General features: G+C 48.7%; 6 protein-coding genes across 6 annotated transcripts; 5 read left to right on the top strand and 1 right to left on the bottom strand.

Annotated features, from left to right (window-relative positions):
* Positions 1-4932: 4932 nt before the first annotated feature.
* On the top strand, positions 4933-6399 carry J4E92_010386 (uncharacterized protein; the record flags this gene model as incomplete). The annotated part of the gene is made up of 1 exon (XM_051501724.1): positions 4933-6399. The coding sequence occupies one exon, from the start codon at positions 4933-4935 to the stop codon at positions 6397-6399; it is 1467 nt and encodes a 488-aa protein (XP_051348073.1).
* Positions 6400-12719: 6320 nt separating this feature from the next.
* Positions 12720-13921, top strand: J4E92_010385 (uncharacterized protein; the record flags this gene model as incomplete). Its single annotated transcript, XM_051501723.1, has 2 exons — positions 12720-13189; positions 13240-13921. The coding sequence occupies 2 exons, from the start codon at positions 12720-12722 to the stop codon at positions 13919-13921; spliced, it is 1152 nt and encodes a 383-aa protein (XP_051348072.1).
* Positions 13922-15338: 1417 nt separating this feature from the next.
* Positions 15339-16449, top strand: J4E92_010384 (uncharacterized protein; the record flags this gene model as incomplete). The annotated part of the gene is made up of 3 exons (XM_051501722.1): positions 15339-15372; positions 15464-15962; positions 16410-16449. The coding sequence occupies 3 exons, from the start codon at positions 15339-15341 to the stop codon at positions 16447-16449; spliced, it is 573 nt and encodes a 190-aa protein (XP_051348071.1).
* A 3387-nt stretch (positions 16450-19836) lies between these two features.
* J4E92_010383 (uncharacterized protein) lies at positions 19837-20460 on the top strand (the record flags this gene model as incomplete). The annotated part of the gene is made up of 1 exon (XM_051501721.1): positions 19837-20460. One exon carries the CDS (start codon positions 19837-19839, stop codon positions 20458-20460), a length of 624 nt encoding a protein of 207 aa, XP_051348070.1.
* A 383-nt stretch (positions 20461-20843) lies between these two features.
* On the bottom strand, positions 20844-22570 carry J4E92_010382 (uncharacterized protein; the record flags this gene model as incomplete). Its single annotated transcript, XM_051501720.1, has 3 exons — positions 20844-21569; positions 21618-22034; positions 22199-22570. The coding sequence occupies 3 exons, from the start codon at positions 22568-22570 to the stop codon at positions 20844-20846; spliced, it is 1515 nt and encodes a 504-aa protein (XP_051348069.1).
* Positions 22571-24313: 1743 nt separating this feature from the next.
* On the top strand, positions 24314-25486 carry J4E92_010381 (uncharacterized protein; the record flags this gene model as incomplete). The annotated part of the gene is made up of 1 exon (XM_051501719.1): positions 24314-25486. The coding sequence occupies one exon, from the start codon at positions 24314-24316 to the stop codon at positions 25484-25486; it is 1173 nt and encodes a 390-aa protein (XP_051348068.1).
* Between the last annotated feature and the right edge of the window lie 224 nt (positions 25487-25710).

The raw sequence follows: 25710 nt of genomic DNA, 5'->3' as shown, positions 1-25710 counted from the left end.
CAAAGACTACTCCAACCCGACTCATGTTTCTATTCCTCCGGCCACTTTTGTTTCGGCGCATCCGTAAAGTGTTGTATGTCGTGAAAAGGGGCTGCTTCTGTGGTGGGGGAGGAGGTATCGCAGGGAGCCGACGGGCGTCGTCGCTGAAGGCGGGAAGACTTTCGACGAGGGCGACGCAGATTCCACCTAGCCATGACCTTCCAGCTCATACGGCCTGTCCTCCGTACAGCAATCTCAAGCGCCGCGTCGCCGATCGGTTCTCGTTGTTGCGCGTTCTCGGTCATAGCGGATTTCTCTCTTGACGGATTTCTTGTTCGCGGTTACGTGGCAGAGAAGTAGGCGAGTGTGCGACGAGGGGCAAGACGTCAAGCATGCGCGTCGTACTTACTGCAGGCTGGTCCTCAGGAAAGCGGCTCGGCTGTGGCCATCGCATCAGTCGTGGAGATCGTCTAGGTGAGGATGTCAGCAGCTGCCATTCCACTTTTGGGGTGGGAAGATGTCGTACCAGCGCCATTGCTCTCGAAGACCAGTTGTAGAGACGGCACCTTTACGTAGATGAATGAAGTCATCCGCGCATGATTCAGCCACTCCGGCTCCTTTGGAGGAGCTCGACAGCGGTTCGCTTGGGTCGCGCTCGAGCTCGAATAATCATGGCGCGACGAGACTGATGGAGAGGAACCGCGATGACGCGATTTTTCCTTCGGTTTGATTCGTGAGATGGGGAAAGATGTTTGGACGGCGGACACGCACACACGAGGAGCACGTCAACCTAGGGAAAAAGTGAACACCCTGGGTGGGGTCTACATCGATGTTAACACACCCGATTTGCATGTACTCATGTTGATGTAGTCTGCAGACGTGTTCAATTTATCCCTTGTATGAGGTGGGAGCGCTGTGGCGAGATGTCGATGCGGGGTCGCGTTGGACCACCCGGGCAGATTCGCGCTCGCGTACGTCCTCACGTGCAAAATTGAAGCTTGGCCGTAAAAGGACTAGCTCCACATCGGCGACATCATCGACTGACCAGACCTTGACATCTTCATCCTCATCATCTCATGCGTCAACCGTATACTCTCGATCTCATTCTGAAATGCTATTTTTTCTTTTCGCATATCTCTGGTAGTTGTAGCTACGAAGAATAAATACTGTGCTCTTCTCTCCTATCACTACTACTACTGCGTCTATTCCAGCCTGTTCTGACCCCAGTACTTGAGTATGCAGTCTATCCTTGCTCCACGGGGTGGAACCGTAGTTGATGGTACCTTCACGGCTCACTCATCACCTTCACCTGCTACACAACGACAAGCGTTACGCGGCATTCTCCATCCTCACTCACCTCACACACATCTAATCTGAACGATGGGATCAAAGAGCTACATCGTTCTATCCTCCTGAACTCTCATTGCCATTAGCATCGACCATATTTTTCTCCCTCTCTTCACGACACATCATTCCCCAAACACCCCGGACTTGCACACACGAGCGTTCTGCAAGTGCATCGCGAGGATATGGCGACAGCTTCCGACCCCAGTGTCTCTTACCGCAAGCTCGAGGACCATTTTGCGACACTGGAAACCAAGTGTGAAGCAGAAGAAGCGGCACTGCAGGCCGCGACTCTGCGCGATCGCGCCTTCTTACACGAGTTTGACGAACGCGCGCTGCGTATCAGGCAAGAACTGCGGGTCGTTCAGCGAGATGCAGAGGAATTCATCTTTCACATGGACTGCAAGCAATCGTTGGGGGAACATAACCAGCGCTTACCTATCCGACGCAGGGTGGAGTCCATTGTCGTAAGAACTTGGTCCACCCAAAATCTTCTATGCGCTGACCCAGAGGGTAGAAGAAGACAGCAGAGGGAGCCAACAAGTACGCGCGGATGCTCGGCGCCTTTGACACCGCGGATGTGGGGCGACGCGGTGGGGAGTTGGATGGAAAAGCGGTGAGGGCGTCGGCGCATAGTGGCAGTGCCCAGGCGGCTAGCACAGATGCTGTGAACAGGTCCATGGATGCGAGTGTGAACGGACATGCAAGAGAAGCTGAAAAGGATCGAGAATGGGAGTTGGTCGCATCTTGAGGGCACAACCACCACCCGTACATGGAAAGACGGTTCCTGGATACAATACCGTATCAGATGATGCCGAAAGTATTACGCTTTCTCGTATTCCTCAAACGAGAACAGTCTAGTTGACCTTCACTATTGAGCTAAGATCGCGATCCCGTATACATTGTGTGAGGTTGTCCGGTTCTATTGATATTTAATGGCCACAATGACGCACCAGGAGTTCACGAAGCTGAGACATGCACCTCATACAAGAAAAAACTGAACAGGTCTAGAGCCTACATCGACGCTAGGTCATCTGTTTTGTACGCTTACATGTTAATGTAGGCTGCAGGCCTGTTCAGTTTTTTTCTTAGCTAACGTGCATGTGTGTCATGTTCATGGTTTGAATAGCTCTGTGGCTTTGAGCTTGTTGGATCTCTTGTATCCATAGCATATGACAATTTTGTGCGTTGTACTGGCGAGGTCTTTGCGTTATCTCCACTGCCAATTATTTCCAAGTGATAAGGCTATGAAGCGATACAGCTCATCATAGCAGCGCGTAGGAAGCGCAACTACTAGCTGAGAGTGTCGTAGAAAGAGGATAACTTCATTTTCTTCGCACACATGTGAGCCAGACCCAATGACATGCTGTATCTCGACTGTATCGAAAGATCGCGCCTGGCACTTGACGTCCGCCGCATGCTGGTCTTGGAAATGGAGACATAGGGAGGTAAGAGCATGATAGCATTGTGAAAACAAGTGCCGCGTACCACTCTTTGCCCAAATGCCTGTGAACCGTTCGGCGCATCGTTCTCCGGTGTTCTTGACGTAATCAGCCACAGATGTCGGAAGCTCGGCAAGTATCGATATCGTGTGCGCTGGAAACTCAGACTCTGATTTTGCTCGCTTCATCCAGATGTCATCCATGGAGACGCATCTTTGACCCTAGGCGCGGGGAATCTCGGGACGCAGGTGGAGTCGTGCAGAAGGGTACCTTGACTGGGGGTTTCGGGTGGCCTGGTCAGTACGGTCCAGTCGCCTCGCTGTGGCCGAGAGAAGACGGCGTCTTGATCATCGGTGTCGCTGCTGCTTGAACCGCGAGAGTGCTTTTGGATGACAGTGGATTCGCTGGTTTGGTGAGAAGGCGGCGCCGTGGCTGCGACGCCGACGCTCCTGGTGTAGTCGGGGTAGAGCTGTGGCAAGGGAATCTTTTCTTTGTATCTGGTAGGTACGCCTTCCCAAAGATCCCGCATGTAGTCTGCCTCCGGTGTAGAAGCGCCCATGGTCATTCTGCCCTCGCGATGCGCCTTCCCATGTTCGGTGCCGCAATGCTTCGCCAAAATCGCCTCCGGTGTATGGGCAGGACGCGACTCGATAGCATCACGGCCGTAGTGGTCTCTTCTATGTTCCATTTGATCAAGGAGCAAACGTAGGCTCTCGTCAAGATCCAGGACGAAGTCAAAGTCGTATGACCCGGCCCAGTCCGGTGTAGCCGGTCGAGTGATGAGGCAGCGGCCTTGTCTTTCAACTACCTGCGCTGCCATGTATACCGCATCGGTATCGAGGCTGCCGAGGGACATCGTGGGGAAGCTATGGGTGGTTGCGAATTGAAGCATTGGTCGTGTAGAGATTGATGTCGTCTAGGCCGCCGCTCCAGCTCCCGAATGTGAATCATGGAGTGGGGCCGTGGGTGGAGTCAGGTGGCCGCTGCAAACGCTCAATTTTTGATCGAAACTGCGACTTCTGTCCGAGTGAGGCACGATAGCTTCAGTACGCGCAGGTGGCTCTTCCCATGTTCAAGGGCGCAACACAAACATCATGGCACCACTTGCGACATTGACAGCAGTCAACGCTACCGCCGAATTGGCGTTCTATTGTGGCGTCAATCGGTGTCTGCAAGTACATCCAGGATATCTCATGGTATTCGGTCGGAGGGTGGCATTCGGATGTGTTCTGCAACCACTGTTTACACCATGGTTTTTTTTCGGTACAGACTTTGCCAGAACCGGACTAGCGTGGACGATGCCCCTCGTCTCGTCCTCCAGGCCCTACCCTCATCTTCATCTATCCCTCATGCTCGGTCTCCGCGGCTCGCGGCGCTCTTCATTCGAATTGCGCTGGCTTTCACCTGGGCGTCCGTCTCGCTCGCCCCTGTCCGCGCCGTATTCCTGTCCCTGCCTTGCCAAGTTCAACGGCCGCGCAACCGGTGTCCGCATAACGGCTTCTAGATCCTACCTTCCACGCTGATACGTCTGCGACGCTCTATTTCCAGGAGGAGGGACACGTTCAAACGTGGGGCAGAAGACTGAGCGGGAGTTGCGAACGTCGCCCAACTGGTAAGGCGCCCTACGCATTAACCGTAGCGCTCCGCCTCGTTCCCAGGTTAGTTGGGAGATTTCCTCCAAGGGGTGCTACCCTGGTGTCGCGCTCAACACGCACATCGGTTCGGAGTGGTTGTACGGTCAGCGTCTCTCACCACCGGACCCCATTGTACCACCATGTCCACGGCAATTCATTCTCCAGCACGAGCTGCATCTTATCACCCAAAATCTCTTGCACGCGCGATCCCTACCAGGGGCCAAGCGACTCTCCAGCATCAAATATGGGGAGGTGGCTGCTTACAGCCGCCAGCCACGCTATGCAAGCCATTTACGCCCCATCCGCAAGCAACATCTACAGTACATGTCTCAGCCGCCCGATTGAGACAGGCTTGCGAGGTGCGTACGTCTTTCATCCTCAGCCTCGCCACAAACTTAGACCAGCACTGCCTACGTATGTATCAACAACAGCTTCCTTTTGCCAACATGTATAAACAGTGTAATGCCCCGTGTGTTCATCGCCCACAAAACGAATCATAGACATTCAAATTCGCCCCCTGTGCTGCTCATATCATGAGATATACACTTGCGCTTCTCAGCGCCTTCCTGCTGCTTCCTAACTGCATCGGTTCACCCACACCCACATCCATCCCCTCCTCAGCCGTTGCCGCTAGAGATGCCATCAGCTCGCTGCCATCAGCAACCGCGCCGCCTTCTCGTCGCGATGACGACTTCGCACCAAGCATTGCGCCGTTCTCATTAGACCTTCCTACATTATCGATCGCAGAACCGTCCATACCATCTCTCTCACTCGACCTTCCACCTGAGACCTGCACGCCTGGTTTCAGCTCATACGCGACTCCCGGGCTCGATGGCTACGTCCCTGCGGAGGCATGCAATGCGTTGTGGGTATACTTTCCCAACTTCGCCGCGGCAGTAGCTTTCTCCGTGCTGTTTGGCATGCTCACGATCGCACATCTGGTTCAAGCAATCGTGTACCGCAACGGCTTCTGCTGGGTTATCATCATCGCAGCTCTTTGGGAAACTGGCGCATATGCGTTTCGCGCTCTTGGTTCCAAGGACCAACAATCCTCCGGCATCGCAACGGTCGCTCAGATCTTGGTGTTGGTAGCGCCTATCTGGGTGAACGCCTTCGCCTACATGGTCTTCGCCCGCATTGTTCACTTCTACTCGGCCACTCGCAAGGTCCGGTTCTTCTCCCCCTCCATCCTCGCACTCATCTTCGTCACCCTCGACATTGTCTCGTTTGTCATCCAGCTCGTCGGCGGGGGAATGGCAGGTCCAGGCGCGAGTCTAGAAGCACAAAAGAAGGGCTTGAACATATACATGGGCGGTATCGGTATGCAGGAAGGCTTCATTGTTCTGTTTCTGGGGTTGGTTGTCAAGTTTCACCGTGACCAGCTCCAGGCGGAGAGGGTGGGACGCTTGCCCGCGGACAAGATTGGTGGCTGGAAATGGTTGCTGTATGCGCTGTACGCATGCTTGTTGGCTATCACTATTCGCATTATCTATCGTCTCACCGAGTTCTCCGCTGGTCTTGGCGCAAGCAACCCTCTTCCGAGCAACGAGCCTCTCCTGTACGTTCTGGAGTCAGCTCCAATGTGGTTGGCCATCTTCGTGTGGAACGTAGTCCATCCTGGTCGCTTTATCCGCGGCCCGGACGCCAACATGCCGCGTTCGTGGCTGTCACGTCATCTTTGCTGCTGCTGTGGCAAACGTCGTTGCGACGACTGCAATGGTAAGCTTGGCCACGCTGGACCTTATCATCAACGCCTAGGAGACGACTCGGATCTGGAAGACAACCAGGAAATGCACCCCGTACCGAAGAGTGCCGGAGGTCGTTATGCCGTCAGCCCGACAAATCCTTTCCTGGATGAAACATCTTGCGAGTCTTCCTCGAATCCCGACTACAGGGAAGGGCACCGTCTTCGCCCTTCGTCGACTGCCGCAAGTTTCCGCGATGTCAGCCCAGAGCCAACATCATATACTGCATACCATCCTCGCGGGTTTCTGGGCTAAGCGGAACTAGTTCAATTCCCTTAGCTCGCTCCATGGGCAGCAGGTTCATCCGAGGACAGACAGTATACATTGGACAAGAATGAAGAGAAGTTATTAAGTAGATTAGTGGTGGCTGTAGAACCGTACAATTATATATAGGTACTACTACTACTAGGTCTATTCTAGCCTATTCTAACCTTAATATTTAAGTATATAGGCTATTCTTTTTTTATAAAGTAGAACTATAGTTTAGTTAATAGTACTTTAAGTATATTTTTATAAACTATAGAGCTTTTTTAGCTATATTATAGTTATATAAGTAGTAGTAAGTATAAAAGTAATATACTAAACTAATCTTCTTCTTTCTATTTATTATATTACTTAGTTATAACTACTTTTACAGTACCTTATACCTAATTTTATAGACTCTATTTAGTAAAAAGATATTAAAAAACGCCTAGCTTTTAAAGTTATTCTAGAACTACTAAAAGATTTTAAAATTTTAATATATTTAGTATATATTACTATTAGTACTAAGGCTTCTAACTAATAATATATTACTTTTAAGGTCTTACTAAGAGAGTAAACTTTATATTAAGTAATATTTATATTATTAATACCTTACTATATTTAATCTTTAGCTATTAATATAATATAACTTAAGTAGCTAATAAAGATAACTACTCTATTATAGCTTAGTTCTTAAGAGTAACTATAATAGTAGAATACTAATATAGCTACTATCTATTTAATAGTATTATTATACTAGAAGTAGACTTTAAATACTTTATTTTTTTTAGTCTATTTATTATTACTTTAGCTAAGAATTCTAATAAATACCTTATACTAGTATATAATAGCTACTTTTATCTCTATAAGTAGAGCTAACTATAGTTTAATTTTATATATAAAGTTATAAGTATAAATAGTGTAAATAATTAATAGATTACTCTAGGTAAAAAAAGTAATACTAGTAATATAATAACTATTCTATTACTTTTTTTAAAGTAAGTATAGCTTATAAAAAAACTTTTATATATTACTAGTAAGTTACTTAAAGGCTTAGCTATAATAGAGAACTATAAAAAATCTTAGTTTACTTATTAAGAGCTTTTATAGTAGTAGTATAATAATCTTAATAGTATTAATAGTATTAATAGTATTAGTAGTCTTAAAATATAATATAAAATAAGTTAAGTAAACTTTAAAAGCTCTAATAATAGCGTTTATAATAGCTTTAATAATAGTTTATATAATAATTTTTAAAATAGTCTAGCTAAAAGCTTTCTTTTTAGTAGTAGTTTTAGAGTAGTCTATAGAAGCTTTAATAAGTAACGTAATATAGTATAAAAATATAATTAATAAAAGTAATATAACTAGTAATAAGATTAGCTTTAGATAAACTTACTAATACTAGAAGAACTTATAAAAGAGGTATTAGCAACATAGTTAAGAGCTTATTTAGTGTACTAGTATAGCTTTAGTATTAGATTTAAGCTACTATTTACTTTAATAAGTCTTTAGATCTCTAATTTACTATAAGCTATAAAATAAGAATAAGAATAAAAATAGAGATAGAAATAGAAAATAAAGAGTATAGGTGTAGTAAAAGTATAATTTTACTTACTAAATATTTTAGTATTTTATTACTTTGTAATTTATAGCTTTATTAGTTATAAGCTATTAAAAATATATAATTATATTATAATTCTCTCTACTATAAGTAGATATTAGTATTTATAGAATAGTTATCTTACTACTCTAAATTTTAAAAGCTTTAACTACTACACTAGAGATAGTAGCGCTAAGAACCTAAGCCTTAGTCTACCTAATACCTATACTTCTAAATATAAGATTTTAATCTTTTTAGAAATATGTCTTTTTATATACTAGTAATAGACCTTACTCTTTTTAGACTAGCTTTTACTATAGAATTATTAGTTTACTAATAAATAACTACTTTTAATAATTATATTATTTTACTTATTAATAGTAAAGCTACTAAAAGTACTATAATTAATTTCTTAACTATATTATAAAAAAAGTAAATTTTTATTTATAAAAAGTTAAACTTTACTTTTTCTAATTTTATTTAAAAGACTAAAGTTTAGTTTATACTTTTTATTACTAAAAAGTAAAAAAACTTTTAAAATAGTAAGTACTACTTTAAAAGCTATAAAACTAAGTTAATAAGTATAGCTTTAAATAATAGTTTTAGCTAAAATCTTTTTTAAGCTTATTTAATAAAGCTAAGTAAGCTATTAAAAAAAAATAAAGCTTAAACTAACTATAAAAAGTAATATCTTAACTTAGATTATATACTAAAGAAAATTTAAAAACTATAAAACTAGATATAAAAAAATAGTAAAAGTAGATATAAGAGTATATAAATATATATTATAGACTTAAATAAATAAAAAGTAATATTAGAGCTATTATAAAATAATCTACTTATAAGCTATATCTACTATTTTAACTATATCTTTTCTAGAGAAAAAATAGACCTAGTATATTCTAATATTCTAATTCTTAGTCTACTTCTAAGTAATCTCTAGATTTAATAAGATAGTAAATTACTCTATACTTTATATAATAATTAAATATAACCTCTTTATTAATACTAATACTAAACTTAATATCTTTATAAATATACTTTAAAAAAGAAGAGATAGATAGCTTTATAAGTAGTAGAGAGATTTTAAGTTCTAGGTCTCTCTAGTAGTAATTATAAGTACTTATCTTAATATTATAAAGTAAAATATTAGTCTTAAAAGTTATAGTAATAAAAAACTACTTACTAGCTAGCTTACTATATATAATAAATACTTTCTACTTTATTATTTTTTAAAACTTAAAATAGTTTTTTTAGTTAGACTTTAGACTAATTATAATAGTAAAGTCTAAGTAGACTCTAAAAATTATAATCTCTTTTATTTAATAAGAAGTACTTTTATATATATAGTAGTTATATAATTTAAAAATTATAAGTAACTTATTTTACTTTATATTATTATAGTACTATAAATAAAATAAAAGAACTAAACTTTAAAATTATATACTAAAGTAAGTTAACTATAAAAAAATATAAAATATATATTTTAGTATTTTTATTACTTATATAACTTATATAACTATATTAGTATTTTAAATTTTTATATTTTAAGCTACTTTTTAAAGTACTATAATAGTATTTTATAAAGTACTAGTACTAACTTTTAGTATTTTTACTACTTTTACTATACTTAGTACTTTAAAAAGTATTAAAAATTTAAGTTAAAAATATAGTAAGTTTAAAAATACTAGTAGTATTAGTTAATATATATAGTAAATTTAAAAAAACTTTATTTACTATAGCTATTTATAAAGTATATAGTATTACTATTTACTATAAATATAGCTAACTATATAAGTAATACTTTTTAAGCTAAAGACTTTTTTAAAAAAAAAATATAGTAAAAAATCTTCTTTATTAACTTAAATAGCTTAGCTATATATTAATAAATTTTAAAAAGTTATACTTTATAAGTAATACTTATAGCTACTTACTTTAGAAAGTTTATACTAATAACTATTTTTATAGTTATAGTTTATAAGTTAACTAAGAGTTTAAAAAATAAAGAAAAATAAAAATAGTAGTAGCTATTAAGTAATAAAATTTATATTTAAGTAAATATAGTCTTATAGATGTCTTATGTAGGCTAAACGCGAAGGAACAACCTAGGGTCTAAGTAGTCTAGGTGCCTATAGCGAAGGTATTTGAGGTCTGCGCAACGACGACGAATCTTCATGGACTGCATCTGGTCTGGCGCTTCTGTTGACTATCCACCTTCCGAGGAAAACGGATCCACTACGTCACCTCTCCATGCGATGTCGGAGATACGCTTGGTTGGTGCGGGCGGAAGTCGTGGCGGCAGCGGCACTCCATAGAAGCCATCGATGAGCTTCTCGAGGGAGTTGTCGTTGACCATAACTCCAGGGCTGGATATGGTTTGTGGGTGTGAAATAAGAGTTATGGATTGGTGGGGTAGGAAGTGGAGTGTAGGAGTCTTCGTTGTATCGGGCCCAGTGAAGTGCATTGCCTACCTGTGCGCGTATGGAGCCTTCTCCCACCTTGAGCTTTAATTAGGAGAAGCATCTAATACCATGCTACGACCTGCAATGTTAAATTCCTTATCGCCAGTGTAGACGAGGAGGCTCAGACACGCGGCCAGCCCCTTATCGGACTCGCCATGTGGCGTCACGCTTGTGTAAAGGCAAGCCCAGTACTCGCAAAAGCCTTGTTTGGACATCTGTTCGAAATCGGGTTCATATCAGTACGATACTGGCGTGACGGCCAAACGTGGGTCACGCGAAGTTGAGACTCAGTGTGGGAAACATTAGTGGCATTCTCGTCTGCCGCTCAGCCGGTGCTATTACATCATCTATTTAAGTCTATGAACGGGTATTTGGGTGTCGTACAATTGGGGAATGATGGGTGTCGCACAATTTGGGGGATGATGGGTGTCGCACAATCTGGGGAATGATGGGCGTCGTGCAATTTTGGGGATGATGTTTGATGTCGACGACGAGCAAGCTGGTCAGAAGTGCAACTTGAGCTGATGGCATTCCCCCTCGACGAACCAGGCTTCGAGGCCGAAGAAAATGCTGCGGTTTTCCTGGAACATCAGGCGATCAATGTGTATGCAAGGGCACCGTTTGACTCTCTTCCACTGCATATATCAGAGCACCACTGTCGCCTGGGGCGGCGAACGGGGTGCATTCAGCGATCCAGCTAACGATGCCGGCCCACTTGTGCATGTCGTGCCGCCATAATTTCTCCAAGGAAATACCGAGATCCTTGATCTTGAGCTTTTCGTCGGGTTTGTCTCTGACCTCCTGCTTCACTGGTGCATACTAGGCACCTTTCATGCTGAAGTGTATGTTCGTCAAAATACCGAAGGTTTTGCCAGTCGTAAAACCCTCCTTGTACACGCGGATGCCTGATCTCTGCTGTATCAGGCTGTTTATTTGGAAGTCACGCGTGGCCTCCCTCTCCATATCAAATTCTCGCGAATGCCCGTTGGCTTCGTAGTAGTGGAAATTCACCCGTGGTAAAGCGGCCTCGACCTTGTGCTTGTCGTCGTTCTGAACTTTGAGGATTCCCACTTCTCTGGCCATCTTGTTTAGCGGATCAGGATAGCGAACGCGCAGGTGGTCGGCCTCAGGCCTCTCCCGATGTCATGCAGGCCCATACTTTTCCAATCCCAGGAAAGATATCGTTGCGGTTGATGATGCGATCCCTGACATTCAGTGCAAGGCTCTGACAACCGTTTGCCATGTTCGAGTGTGCGGTCTTGCGATCCACGACCATGGAGACGACGTTGACCCAACCCAGAAGCAATGTTTGCGTCTACACCGCTTGTCTGCTCTGAAACACACTTCAGCACGTCTCATGACCTTCTTGGTCGCTTTGTAGTCGTCTGGGTGTGAAAGATGGGGTTCAATATTCGGAGGTGCTGAAGCCTCACAGTCCGGTCATGTCGGCCTCTAACATGGGACGAAAGTGTTGATTTTAGCGTCCGCCTCGGCCGTGTCGCAGCTAAAGGTACTTGTGGCGCCAGTGTCGTGAATGGAAGTGCTGATAAATGAAGCTTGTTGACAGCAGAGCTATTGTGATGGTATGCCGAGTGCCCGTAGGTCTGTGAAGTGGCAAGCGGCGTGGATTTGACGCCGAGAGAGCTGGTTCCGGCTCCATCGATGCCTGCATGTCAACCAGCTATCTGGCGCCTGTTGGAAGGTGCGATGGTGACTTGCGTAGGCGATGCACTTCGCTCACTGTCCACATTCCGGCGTAAGTGTCCACACATATGTTGGTGGTGCATGTCGTACAATCTTGCCCGGGTCAATGTCGTTCATCTCGAGTGGTGTGGTAGTGTACAGGTGACGCGCACTAGCTCGCTTGGCGTGCGCCGGCGGCTCTCAGGGTTGGCGCGCAGCGCGTCCTCCTCCACCCCACGTCTCCATTCTCAGCCACCACTCTCGCATCTCAGATCACTGCCGTCCATGTTCGCTTGCTACGATATAAATCACAGGCACACTTGCTCCTTCGTCCATCCACACCAGAAGATTCGGTCAGGCTTGCGAGAACGACGGGGCGCCTTGCGGAAAGCTGCAGACATCGTCCATCATGGGGTTAGCGCCATGTATCGCTCACATCTCTCGCGATCGCGCAAACAAATTGCATTTCGCGACCTTGAGCTCAAAATGCTCGACGTGACTGCTAGACAAGCGCCTCCTCGACCATCGCCAGCCAGTCATTGATCTTTCCACCCGCCCAACTCATTTCTTCGTTTTCGCTCAGCATGGCACCCCCGACTACACCGTCCTCCCAAAGGTTCCGGCGCACGATCGACGAGCTAGTCGAACACAATCTGATCGTCGACTGTGCCGACAAGGCCTTCCCACAAGAGCTGAATGAGCGTGTGGAGCAAATGCTGAACACGCCGGTCATGCCCGAACAGGCTCATAGCGCACGAGAAATCGTCTGTCAGCATCGAGAGGCCCGCTCCAGGGACAAGAAGAGTGCCGTCGACATGGTGGAGCCGCTGTTGCTCTTCCAGGGAGAGCGAACCGGCTACGCACGTGGCATACCCAACATCGATATCAGCCACGACTATACCCTGACGACAGACTTTGTCCCAATCCCACCAAGTTCCGATTCGGAAGCCTTGAGATATAAACCGGATCTCGCCATTGGGTACTTGAATCCCCGCGATACCGTGACCCGTGTAGACTCAGGGTTGACGGAAAAGGATGACGAGTTCCTGGAGAAGTGAGTTGACGATCACTCGCCAGATTCCCATGCTGACGTTAGATTGCTAGTTTCGCGCTGAACCCCGAACTATCCTTCCCGTTCCTCACTGCCGAGTGGGAAGCAGCAGACGGACATTCCATCCTTAACGCCATGAAGAAGTCTGCTCTCCACGGCGCGACGATCGTAAATTACCATCGGCAATACTTCGAGTCCGCGTACGGCGATACCATACCTGCGACTTCCGCCTACACGATGCACATGTCCGTTACATGCGATATGATGCTGCTACAGCTCTGGCTACATTGGAGCGAAGGGGGTGACAATGGAAAATACTTTATGAAAGAACTGTACTCGTGCAGTATGTCTATGGAGGAGCAGATCGCGAAGGCCCAAGCGATCCTGAAGAGCCACCTGGACTGGGCGCTTGCGGATCGGCTTCAAGCTATCAAGGACGCACTTCCCCTTTGGCAAAAGGCTCGCGCTATAGAGAAGGCGAGTCACGAATTGAAAGAGGCTAGACGCATGTCAGCACTCGCTATTCGCGGATCGGTTTTTGTCCGTTCTCACACCACCCAAGCCACGGCAAATCCAAAGACGCCTCGTAGGAGTGTGGCAACACCCAAGTCGACCTCGAAGTCAAAGGCAACCAACAGCAACCACACATCATTACCACGAACCCGAAAGAGGCAGAGAGATTCCGCTGAGAGTTATGTTCCGCAAGATCAGATTGACGAGCTCTCACAGTCCTAGAGAAGGTTCAAGATCACGGGCGCCACAGATCGCCTGGAAACGCGGGTGCCAGTGGTAGCGCGACCGCCATCGGAGGCAAGAAGACAGCGACCACCAAACCAGTGGTGGAGGTGATGGAGACGAAGGGGGTCGCGCAAGTTGTAGCAGACTTTGCCCTCCTGCTCATCGTGAGAAGCACGAACGCCGCTCGATTGTGAGCTCCTCTTCAGCTCATGCCTTGGAGTACGCGATTTGAGGTCCCAGCAATGTGTTATATGGCATCGTTGTTGGTTAAGTCTTCATACTATGTAAAGATGGATATCAGCACACAATGCACCGAGCTTCTCTCCGTTTCTTCTCAAGATGCCCTGACCGCAGTCCGCACAGATGAAGGTGACGTATGCGCCCTTCGTTGACTAGCATGCAATAACCCAAGTCTATCTAGATTCATTGCGCATATCCTTCCTTACATTATCGTGTCTCTTTATGACATTTGTTCGTGGGGCTGAACATGTGGCGAGCGAGGATGCAGCTGCCAAAATTGGGTCAGGCTCGGAAGATCGGAGACAGCATGCCACCCGCCCCATTCGTCTCTCCCATAGAACCTTCGCGTCTACATTTTACTCGGGCAGAAACCGGAATAGATCTAGCAAGATCGTATGCGATAGAGATCTGCACGGCTCCCCTCAACCTTCGCCCTCACTGGTGGACTTATTGGGATCACTGCCCTGGGCTGGGCGGGGCCGCAGTCGCGGTGCGGGCCGTATGTTGATCTTCAAGCTCAACGGCGCGGATCTAGCTCGGGGTGCTTCGCGCTTGGCCATCATGCGGAGCAACGCAGCTTCTGACACTCGCTCGAAAGCTGTGATAGACCTTTTCGTCGCGGTATCGGCCGAAAGAGTGACTCTACACGCACACCCAGCAGTGAGATATCCTCTCGACCGACCACATGGACTCTCAACATTGCAACACGTCTGACATCGTCAGCTCCCCTGGTGGAATTCGCGAACGCGACAACAGCCCATAAAATCTCGATCGATAGACAGCCTTTTGACTACTTGTTGTACTGCAGACGCACGGGTGCTGCTCGTACGGCAATCTGTCTTCATTACCGACACAGCGAAAATTGGTACGTCACTCAGTTCTCGACCAGTACATCCACTTCATTGCGCTACCGACTACATGGAGGATCGGGGGAGGGCACGAAGGCATACTGCAGCAACGTTGTCGTCGCAAAGGATGCAACCGTCGAAGATCGCATACCCCGCGGATGTGCCTTGTTTAATTGGCGGAACGCGTAGTCACGTGCATCTCGGATCCAAGCTTGCTTAACCCCTGGCGATGACGGCACGCGCCCTGACTAGCAAAGCTCCGAACCAACCAACACGAGAATCGTCCCACACCAACAAAGTAGCGCCGGCGCCAGCCCCATCGCATTATGGCGACCCTGCCTGGTATGACCGCCCTTGCACGTAGCCCGCTACCCCTCCCGTCATCTACGAGCCCTTCCGCATTTCTTGTCTTCATTGTTGGCGCGCAATCGTGTTTGCTAACATACACCAGCTTCGGGCAAGCCACGCCGCTCCACACGCACATCCACACGCTTCGACTACGCCGAACCGTCGCCAGAATCGGAAGACGAAGAACACCTTGCCGAGTGCGTCCTTCAAGAGGAGCGTCGGGAAGATGGCGTACTGTGGTATGAGGTCAAATGGGCTGGCACCGATCCGAAGACCGGTTTGCACTACGAGCCCAGCTGGATCCCGGCCGACGGAGCAAACAACGCGTTGAAGAAGGACTGGGAAAGACTGAAGAGACTCCGTAGGGCTCGAGATGCTGCCGTAGCTCGTACTGCCCGTCAATCTGGAGCTACCCGTCGAGCTCAAGCCGAGCGCACCGCCGAGGCCGGTCGCATTGTGGAAGGCGTTTGGGCCGATGAAGCTGCTCTGGAGGTCCGAGATGGTCGCGTCGCCCACACTGCCAATGCTCCCGCCGCCGGGGCTGCTCGTTCGGCCGCAACACTCGAAGCCTCTGATGACGACGAATTCACACTTGCGCGCGAGTATCAACCAATAACTCCCCGGCGTGAAGAGCGCGCGATGCGCCTTCTACATCAACCTTACGAGTCCTTGCGTCGTACTCGCCAACCCTCCTGCGATCGACCTCTTCCTTCAACCGAACACCCCTATACACTCAGTGCTAGGCAGACGACGGCACCCATCTTCACACCTACGCCGCGCTCCGCTGTCTACCGTTATCAGCCCTACCCATCCAGCAGACGACCTGGCTCACCACCTATACGACGGCCTGAGTCATTACATCGGCTAATGGCGGAGGTAATGGCGGAGTCGGCGCGAAACGCTGCAAACACGGAATTGGACCGTCAATGCTTCATATGTTTCGATAGCGTCGAGACTTTTGAAGCGGATGGTATTCACTACCAGAGGCTACGTTGCTGCGGTATGTATCCCATTCGTCTACTCACCAACACCTTGACTGACTGTACCAGGGAAGCTCAGCTGCCACAACTGCTTACGGAGTTGGCTTGAGCGCGCAGACAAACCGGACGTGTGTGCGCACTGCCGACAGCCTCTCGAAGAGTTCGAACTGCAACCAACCACTCGCGAACCTTCAGCTATGAGCGAGACGCCCTCGCCGACACATACACGACGATTACGACCACTGACACGACCTTGACGACTCCAATCCATCGAACACACCAAACGGCATCGCATATACTCAGAGCATGTAGCCCAGGCATGCAACCGGTTTTGCGGCAGTTATAAAGCTTGACAAACATGTCTGGCGAGGCACAAGCATATAGGAAGAGCAATACAATAACATTTGATAGCAACATCATGTGCCATCTGGTGAAAGCAGGCGATCTTCGAGCCTGTTGTGCAGAAGCACCTGATACAAGGGGAAAACCTGAACACCCAGGAGCCTACGTCGCCGTTAGGCCACCACCTTCGCAAGCTTTTATCTTGATGTAGGCTCTTGGGTGTTCGGTTTTTCCCTTGAATGGGGTGGAAGTACGATCCTGGCTTTCAGCCTCGCTTCATACTGAAGATGAATTTGGCTTTTTCGTATCGTGTAGTACGCTCGAAACAAAATGAGAAGAAGTGTGCCATGCGTTCCTGCACTCTCAATGGAATCGTGACGCGGAAGTGGTCAGCCAGCTGCTTGGTCTTTCCACGGCACATACAGAAACGTGCACGAAGGTGCTCACCAGCCAGAAGTACCGCAAAAATGAGGAAAATATCCATCATAGGTACTTTGTCATGCGCGACCAGTAATCTACGCGATATAACCAGCTTTATCCCATTGCTCTCGAACCCCCCCGAGCCTATACTCTGACGAATATGCCAGCCGTGGCTGTTCATCTCTAAAGAGCCGCGACGCGGTACGCCAGTGCCAGCTGAACGGTGTGCGGCAATCACCCAACCCGCGATAAACAAGCACCTCGATCTTGTACCCTTTCTTTGCACCTTGCCAGACTATGTCAATGGTGTAGTCTGTTAGACAAGAGTTACATGATCCATTTACAAGGCTGCAGGCCAGAAACGCGTCTGGACCGGTTCCTTTAGCCAGCTGGGGAAGTGGTGTGGGATATGAATCAGGATATCCTCGCCGAAGAGTAAGATGTTTGCACACTAGGTGTCCAGCGCGGTCGATGTGGTCTCGGAGTGCTAACGAGTCACCTCGGCGATGAGTCATGGATATGGTCGATAGTATCAGGAGTTGTTGGTTGAAGATGCGTGCGTGCTGGGGCCTCGAGTCTATGACTCCATCTGGGTGATGGGAGGACTGGGCTCGTTCGTTAAGCACGTCAAGAGGCAAACCGTGATTGCGTCCGTAGAGATGTCGGTTCATGACCAAGCGCGCATGATGGTAAGGAATCTGGCAGGTAACCGGGATGTAGAAGTGGTTGTCCGAATTTTGCTTGCATGGTAGACGCTCCAAGTAGAACGGAGCTATCGATCTACTCCAGCGCCCATGCCAGCGATGCAGCTTCGTACAGTGGTGACAGTAATAGATGTATGGAATGTCTCTTTCAAGCGACAGCAAGAGCTTCTCCTTGTCTGATAGTATCAGGGGCATATCGCATGTATCCCAGAGACCATGGAGACTCTTGCAGGTCAACGAAAGAGACGCTAGAGAGCATTCATCGAGATGCGCTACGATCATTAAGATAATCTCTGCGGAAAGATCGAGGGCACACGTTGACGGACCGCACATCTTCTGGAATGACCTTTTCAAACGATCAATGGCTTCCTGTGCGACCATGACTGGGTTTATAAGACGGAGTGGTTGCCGACGGCCCTGCTGGAGAGGTGAGACCTGGAACGCCATCATTTCGATGCGCGGGTATGGCTATTGCACCCCAAGTATAAAATGCGATGTGTTGATCGAAGAGCTGGCTTGTTTGTGTGGGTTGACGAGGATGGTCGACGTTGCGGTTCGTGTGCAGTGACAGTTCCAGTATCGATAGAAAATGGGATGTCTTTGATCTGGTCATAAGCCGCGAATCTTTTTTGTTGTGTGCGCGTCGCAGAAGCATACGGTCGTTGTGATCCAGTCCTACCATGGTAGTGCGACGTCTGAATAAATCATCTCTCTTAGGTGGATTCATGGGTGAGTTCCGGTTGGTGCTAGGCTGACTTAATTCGACCGGAACGTATCGATAAGGAAGAAGAATTGGTACGTGTGGATGTGTGGGACCAACCTTTGGCCAACCAGCAACTCACAACTTCCATATTATGCCACTCTTATACAGCCAAGTTCCTCAGATGAGAGATGTCGCCGCTTGAAGAACTCCGCTGGGTGGGCGAGAACACGGCCGTTGCAATCGCCGCAGATACCCTTCGTCAGTCCGGATCACGATGCTTGTCACAGACTACCTTGGCAGCATGGCTGGGTAGAGCTAATCGCAAATCCGAACAAGGAAACGCGCATTGGCAAATATGAGCACTTTTCAAAAGAAGTAACGTGGGTGGTCGCAAATACATGGGATACGAGGAAACTGTAGCTGTTATTGAAAGGAATTGCAGGTGGTTCACAGCACCAAGGTATTGGCGCACTACCACTATGCTATCTGCACGCACAAATCGTCCATCCAGTTTCCAAGTTGTATAATGCGCCTGACAAAGGTACCATGCACGTATGGATGGTGAGCGAATGTAATGGGTGTCAAGTTCCGCGCTGCGGAGAAACGCGCACGACAAGAATATCCGTGGCCGGTACGTGGAGATGAGATTGAGACATGAGCCGCACTTGCGCAAAGCTTCGACCACAATCATGATGGGGTGATAGCCCGTGGAATAAGGAAGCCTGCTCGTCGCAATAACACTAGAAACAACATAATGAGCGCAACGCCTGAAGAAATGGACATGATGATGCGGCGTGAAGTTCGTGACCACCATGCCGATTGTGTAGACAATGATCGTCGTGTGTGGTACATAGGTAGGAGCGACGCGTTGGGGCGGTACCTGAGACTATGCTACCCGCAGCGACACAGGCGCGTGCGAGCAGTGAGCAACCCAGGACGCTTTGCTACGCCAAGCAATATGATATCGTATCTCCCGCTGTGGCGAGTGATGGAGATCCCCATTCGCGGATCCAGAAGTGCTACGGCGACTTGCATGTGCGATACGACAATGCGACCAATATCTGTCATCCGGCACACGGGTGACGTGACGATGTGGCATGGGTAAGCTGGATTTGACGCTGTCGTTGGTTGGAAAGGGACGTGCAGGCGATCGTACGAGATGGGTTTCCCACAGATTTGATAAAGGTGGCATGACCTTCCATTTGCAGTCGTGTTCGTGACTCCTGCAATATACTTCCCGTATACTGTTGCCATCATCTCTTCCATCTCTCTCAATTCGATTTCCTCTAACGCCGACTTCGAGCATCCGATATCGTCATCCTCGAAAATGGAGATACTTCCAGTCACTCCCGGAAAGCGCAAGTCGCCCGACGAATCTTCTGACACCCACTCCCACCCTTCCACTGTAGAGCTCTTCTACGACTGGCCCTCCGATCGTAAGATCCCACCCGAAGATGCAACGGTCGTTTACATCAACACCATGGTCGAGGCGAAGAAGCTTTCAATTGGGGATAAGATCGCTGCGGTCCGTGAAGCCGTGGCTCATCTTCTACAGCGCTTCTGGACGCTCGATGGCCCTGAATGCGCGAGGAAGCGTCCCCACCATCGTATGCGTACGAAGAGTCACATCAATGCCGTCTTTGGTGCGAAGGAGCTTCCGAATGCAGAGAAGATAAGCATAGTCCGCGCAGCCGCCATCCATCTTCTCCAGTGCTTCACTGCAGTAATCGAGAGGAATGCCCCTAGTAGTGTCGGTTCGGAGACTCTCGAAGGTCATATTGATTACTTACGCGCCTCGGACGAAGCCTCCGTCAGCATTAGCAAGAAGACGAAGATTGTTGTCAACGCTACCCTGTATTTGCTGGAGGAATTCTGCTTGATCGACCCGAACACGTGCATGACGGTCTGCGAAGATGAGAACGGATCTGACAGGGGCATTGGCTGTGGATGAACGGGCGGGTGGGTCTTTCATGCTACAGCGAGCGGTGCAGGCGATGATTGCGGCCCATGAAGGTTAGATATGAAGCTGCTCCCCGTTGCGGCGTACTGTGGTTGTTTAGTTCTGTTTCCTCTTTGGCACTCCCGACGATCATCGTTCGTCACCGGCGCAAGGATCATACGAGTCTCCGGTCGTCGCCTAACGATGCATTAGACATGTGTTATGACGGAGCTGGCGGTGCAACACGGAATATCCAGCTAGGAGGCTGACAGAGTGGTTCAGAGTAACGATTCTGTCCAAGCTGTATGGAAGACTGAAACATGCCCAAGTCAGAAACAGCTCATTAGACAGGAGGTACTTCTCAATGCGAACGAAAGAGGGTCAACTCTCTACTTCTATACCTTCACACGCTTGGCCAATTGTTCTTCGCTCTGGGACGGTTGACGTGAGACTTCCGATTCGTTTTGTTTCTCGTGGGAAAAGCGTTGAGCTAGTTGCTCCGCCGTCGGTCGGAGCTCTGCCTCCCATGCTAAGAGTTCGATCGCAATATCCCAGAATTCTCGGTAGTCTACTCTGGCTGCGGTTGTGTCCATGATATCTCTAAAGGATTTGTAGACTGACGCCTGGCCTAGTTTTCGATGAACTTGTTTTCCTGTGAGAAAGTCGACCAGAGTGACACCGAGACTCCACACGTCTGATGGAAACGAGAAGGGCTCCGAAGACTCTTCTTCCTTTATTCGCATGACCTCAGGAGCGAGATATGTCATCGTCCCTCGATTGTGGCGAGTGCTGTGCGGGCCCTGATCGCTGCAACCAAAGTCGAGGATGATGACGTGCACTGGGCTTTCGGAGCGATAGCCTATGTTTTCAGGTTTGATGTCCCGATGAAGTATATTGAGGCTGTGAATATGTGCAAGACCGGATCCAATCTGGCGTATGGACTCGCGAAGGAAAGTAGTAGACTCCGGAAGACGTTTCCAGATTGGGAGTAATTGCAGCGCGGAAGAAGTTGCCGGTGGTGACATAATGAGACCCACAGTCAGACACTCATTCTGTCGCCATTCGTGTGGATTGGCTGACGCGTCCCAGTTTACGACCTCAAGAAGCTTGCATACGTTCTCCTAGACAAAAGTTTAGTTTCGTTTCATCAAATCCAGCGCATGACATACATGACTGATACGGCTCAAGATGCCAATCTCTCTTCTTAAGTCACCGAACTGCGAGGCGGTGCATTTGACCATCTTGACTGCGACTGGCTTGCCGTTAGACTTGTCAAAGCCCAAAGATACAGAACTCGTGGCGCCATGGTGATCAGCATCATAGATGCTGTAGCCGTGGTAGTCGATAGTTGGCTTGGATGGTGTTGGCGAAAGCAGCATCACGGAATTCGGAGGCATAGCGTTGACCTGTGCTAGGGCTTCTTCGAGTTCTCGTTGTTTCTGCTCCTGGCTCAAGTCGGTGTACACGAGTACGTAAGTGAGATCACCCAGCCGGACGCTGGTGCCATGTTGAAGGGTAGCTTGGAAATCTCGTTCGTGCTGCTGCTTTATGTCGTCGCGTTGAAAGGTTCTGCTGTCCACAGTGATCTGCAACCATCATGAGCAAAACGCGCCCCTGAAGAGACACAGTGCAATACCTTTCTGCCGTCAGACACGGCAACCATGACGCCAGTTTCAAGCTGACGTCTCAATCTGCAATGACGCGAATGAAGAGAATTTTCAGTGGTGAATGGAGCAAGAAGAAAGTCTACAAAGTGATCTGGCTTGTTCAGTCTTGAGCTTCCCACAACCCAGCCTAAGCCTTGACTCGCAGGAGGAATGGACATGTTGAGGCGGTAGTAACCGCAAAATTCTTGGAGGGCTTCGCGCTGAGGTGACGGGGTAGAAGCAGCAAAACTGCTTTCAGCAGTACTTTCGCTGGACAGCGTGACTTCGTAGTGAATGTACTGGCGCACATGATGCAGCTTGCTGCTATCGGACTCCAGAAGGCGGACGACTTGGTCAAAGAGTCTGCGTGCCGCTGGAGAATGCGGCACCAATCGCGCGAAATCACCATTGGACACTCCGTGATGCACGTTCTCCCATGAAGTTACGTCTGGCAGAGTATCCCCTGGCGAAGACATTGGTGTGATGAGAGGAGAGGAGAGGTCAGGGGCGGCCTCGGAATGTATGGAGTTGGGTAATGCGGGCGGGGGTTACCCGATACGGTTAGACCGGCCAGTGAAATAGCCGCCAGCCCTGGAGTGTTGGGACGACTTCGACACGCCCCTTCAACACCCTGCCACCGACCGCTTGTGCATGGCGTCGCTACAGCACGACCTGGCATCGCCGCCGCGCTCGCCGGCGATACCCGATGCGGTGCTTAGAATCTACGAGGAACAGTACATCACGAAACCCCTGCTGGCGGCACTGAAGAAGCTGCAAGACCAGCTGCAGGCGGCCGGCACCACCGAGGCACCACCCAAACGGGCGCCCTATGCCAAAACCCCCGAACTCGCCTGGGGCCGACTATCCCCACAACTTACACCTACTCCATCGCCCTCACCACCGCCCAAACGCTCCTATCGCAGTCCGCCATCCTTTCCGACTCCGCCCGATACGTCACCCCAGCGCCGGGACTCGACCTCCGCATCGCCTATCAAGCCCACCGCTGCTGCTCGCAAATCCCGCCGCAGAAAATCGTCATCATCCATACAACCATCTTCCACGATGCTCCGCCGCTCGCGAGCCAGAGAAAGTCGAGCTACGGAGAGGCAGTTTTGGGAACTGGATGCGTCGGGGCGGAGAGCCAAGCGCGTCGTAGGTGGATGAGCATCACAGTGATGACGGTACTACAAGACACAATAGCACGCATGAGCAGGATCAACGGACAGCATGCATGAGGAGGTTGGGTAATCTTCGATGCAGACCATGTTACCCGGGCGGAAATCTTTACTGAACTCATACCGACGGTACGCTTCGTTGCACGCAGTCTACAGCTTCTGCTATATCGTTGGCTGCTTCATCCTGCTGTCACGAGACTCGGAGGCTCTGAAGTAGACATGATGGTCTGGGCTTGCGGTGGAACGTGTAAGGGATTTGAATATACCTCCAGAACCACTACCGCGATCACGTCAGTGTCTGAAGGTGGATGCGGTATCACCTTCAACAGCAATGAAGCGTTGAGTTCACTCCCGAGCGAGACAAAGTACGCACGACGCGATGCATTGGAGCGTGGGTTGAGTCGGAGATTATTTGAATAGGGATGAGCGGAGATGTTTGCTCGGCAGGCGTGAGGATGAAGATGATGACAAAGTTGGGTCAGGTCGTGACTAGGTTTCTGGGATTAGTTACTTGCGTTTGAGCAGCCGCGCAGGACTTTCTGAGATGGCAGGGTTACGTCTTGGGAAGGATCTTGAGAGTCATCATCGCGCGTACTCGCGCGTTTTGGCGCGTGCGCAATGCAGAACTATCTCACGACAGACCTGTCATTTCTCTTATCTACTCAACTCAATCTCTGCCCAGGTAAAACGGTGAGGTTGCGGGTTGGGCTGGTATCGATGATCCTGCCCACCGCGAACGGAGCCGGCGCACTAGCCGCATTCGGTAACGGGCCTTTGCCGCCGCTGGTGTATTTACTACCCACACCAACCCCAGACTGCGGCACCGACTACCAACGTCGCAATCGCATCGAATATCGGCCGCACGCTATACCAATTTCTAAGCGCAAACAGACACTTCACGTCTACATACAGCCCATACTCAGCGATCGCAAGCTTGCGAGCCCAACACATCCGTCCCGCGGGTCTCACCCGGACAGAATCTTGTGACAGCCTCACCGCCGCTCTCCCACCGCTCGCAGCGTTTGTCGAGCATATCTTCTCTCCATGCCCGTCACCAACCCCGCCAAACTCGCACTCATGGCGACTGACCCTTCTACCTCTCCTCTTCTCCCGCTGCCCAAGTCGCGCAAGCGATCCAGGTCGACTGACGAAAGCGACTGCCGCAAGCCTGTGTCTAAGATCGCCGTTGTCGAGGATCTCATTCGCGGTCAATATACCGGTCGTTTCGAAGATCCTACTCTCCGCGACTTGGAAAGGTACCGAGCCGTTGTGACTCCCTCTGAGTTCGTTGATCTCATCAAATCCTTCGACGACGAGCTGTGCCGGTGGCTAGTGAACCATTTGACATACGATTGGAACGCCCTCACCGGAGAGATCATTCTGCGCAGGATGTCGCCTAGCAACCTTCACGACGTTGTCGCCGCAGAGATAGGCCTAGCCTTTCGCGACCAGATCGTCGCCCTGAAACGGATGAGGAACGTGTCCGCTGAGATCAAAGCTCTCGTGGCGAACATCAAGGGTCCATATGCAAATCTTGCATCGCCTGCGATCGTTCATGCTACAGAAAAGTCCGGTGACCCCAATGTCGACATCCTACTGACGAGCAATCGACAGCCCGACAATTCTTTCTACTTTCGCCATCGTTCCAACATGCCCATCGTCATCGAAGTCGGCAATTCTCAAGTTGGCGAGGAGCTCACAGAGTTGGCGGAATCTTGGATGAAAGACAGCAGCCGCAAGACAAAGACGGTCATCACCGTTGATCTGCAATACCAAAACCCAGCCACGAGAGCCGACAATCCCCGTACACCGAAGGCGGCTATATCCATCTACCGCGTCACCAAAGACTCGTACGACAAGAAGACATTCACTTTCTTCGACTCAGCAAAAGGCAAGCAAATCACGCGAACCCTTCGCCTTACTTTGGCCGACTTCCTTCCTATAGAGGAGATCAAGAAGTTTCCGAAGGACTTCAAGTTCCCTGCCATCGAGATTACTGCCGAGGAACTCCGCGATATCCTGGAACAAGGTGATGAGCGGCAGCAAGATGTGGACAGGGCGTCTCTCAGTCCCGGTAAACCTCTTCAACCGTCAAAGAAGCAGAAGCGTCAGCCGACCTCGTCCTCGACGCCGCCTGTAGTTTCCCAACCTGTGCCCGCACCAGTGGGAAGGTCGGGAAGGCCTCTGGTGAAGACTAAGAGGTATCTGGGTGAGTGAATGGTTAGGGAAATAGATCTCGGACTTGGGAGATGGTGCAAGGATAAACCTGGTGAGGAAGGCGTTGGACTGGATGATACCCTATATGATCTTGATGTTTTAGTATGAATGAAAGGAGCACTTGAAGAATACCACAATGTTTACAGCACCTATCCCACATTCGACAAGGCAGTAAATACCCTCAGGCCTTCATACTAACTTTTCCGTGACTATCGCAGCATCAT

The sequence above is a fragment of the Alternaria infectoria genome, assembly GCF_024043175.1.
Source record: "Alternaria infectoria strain BMP 0036 chromosome Unknown scaffold_35, whole genome shotgun sequence".
In the NCBI taxonomy this organism is placed as follows: domain Eukaryota; kingdom Fungi; phylum Ascomycota; class Dothideomycetes; order Pleosporales; family Pleosporaceae; genus Alternaria; species Alternaria infectoria.
This window is presented reverse-complemented; position numbering and strand designations above follow the sequence as displayed.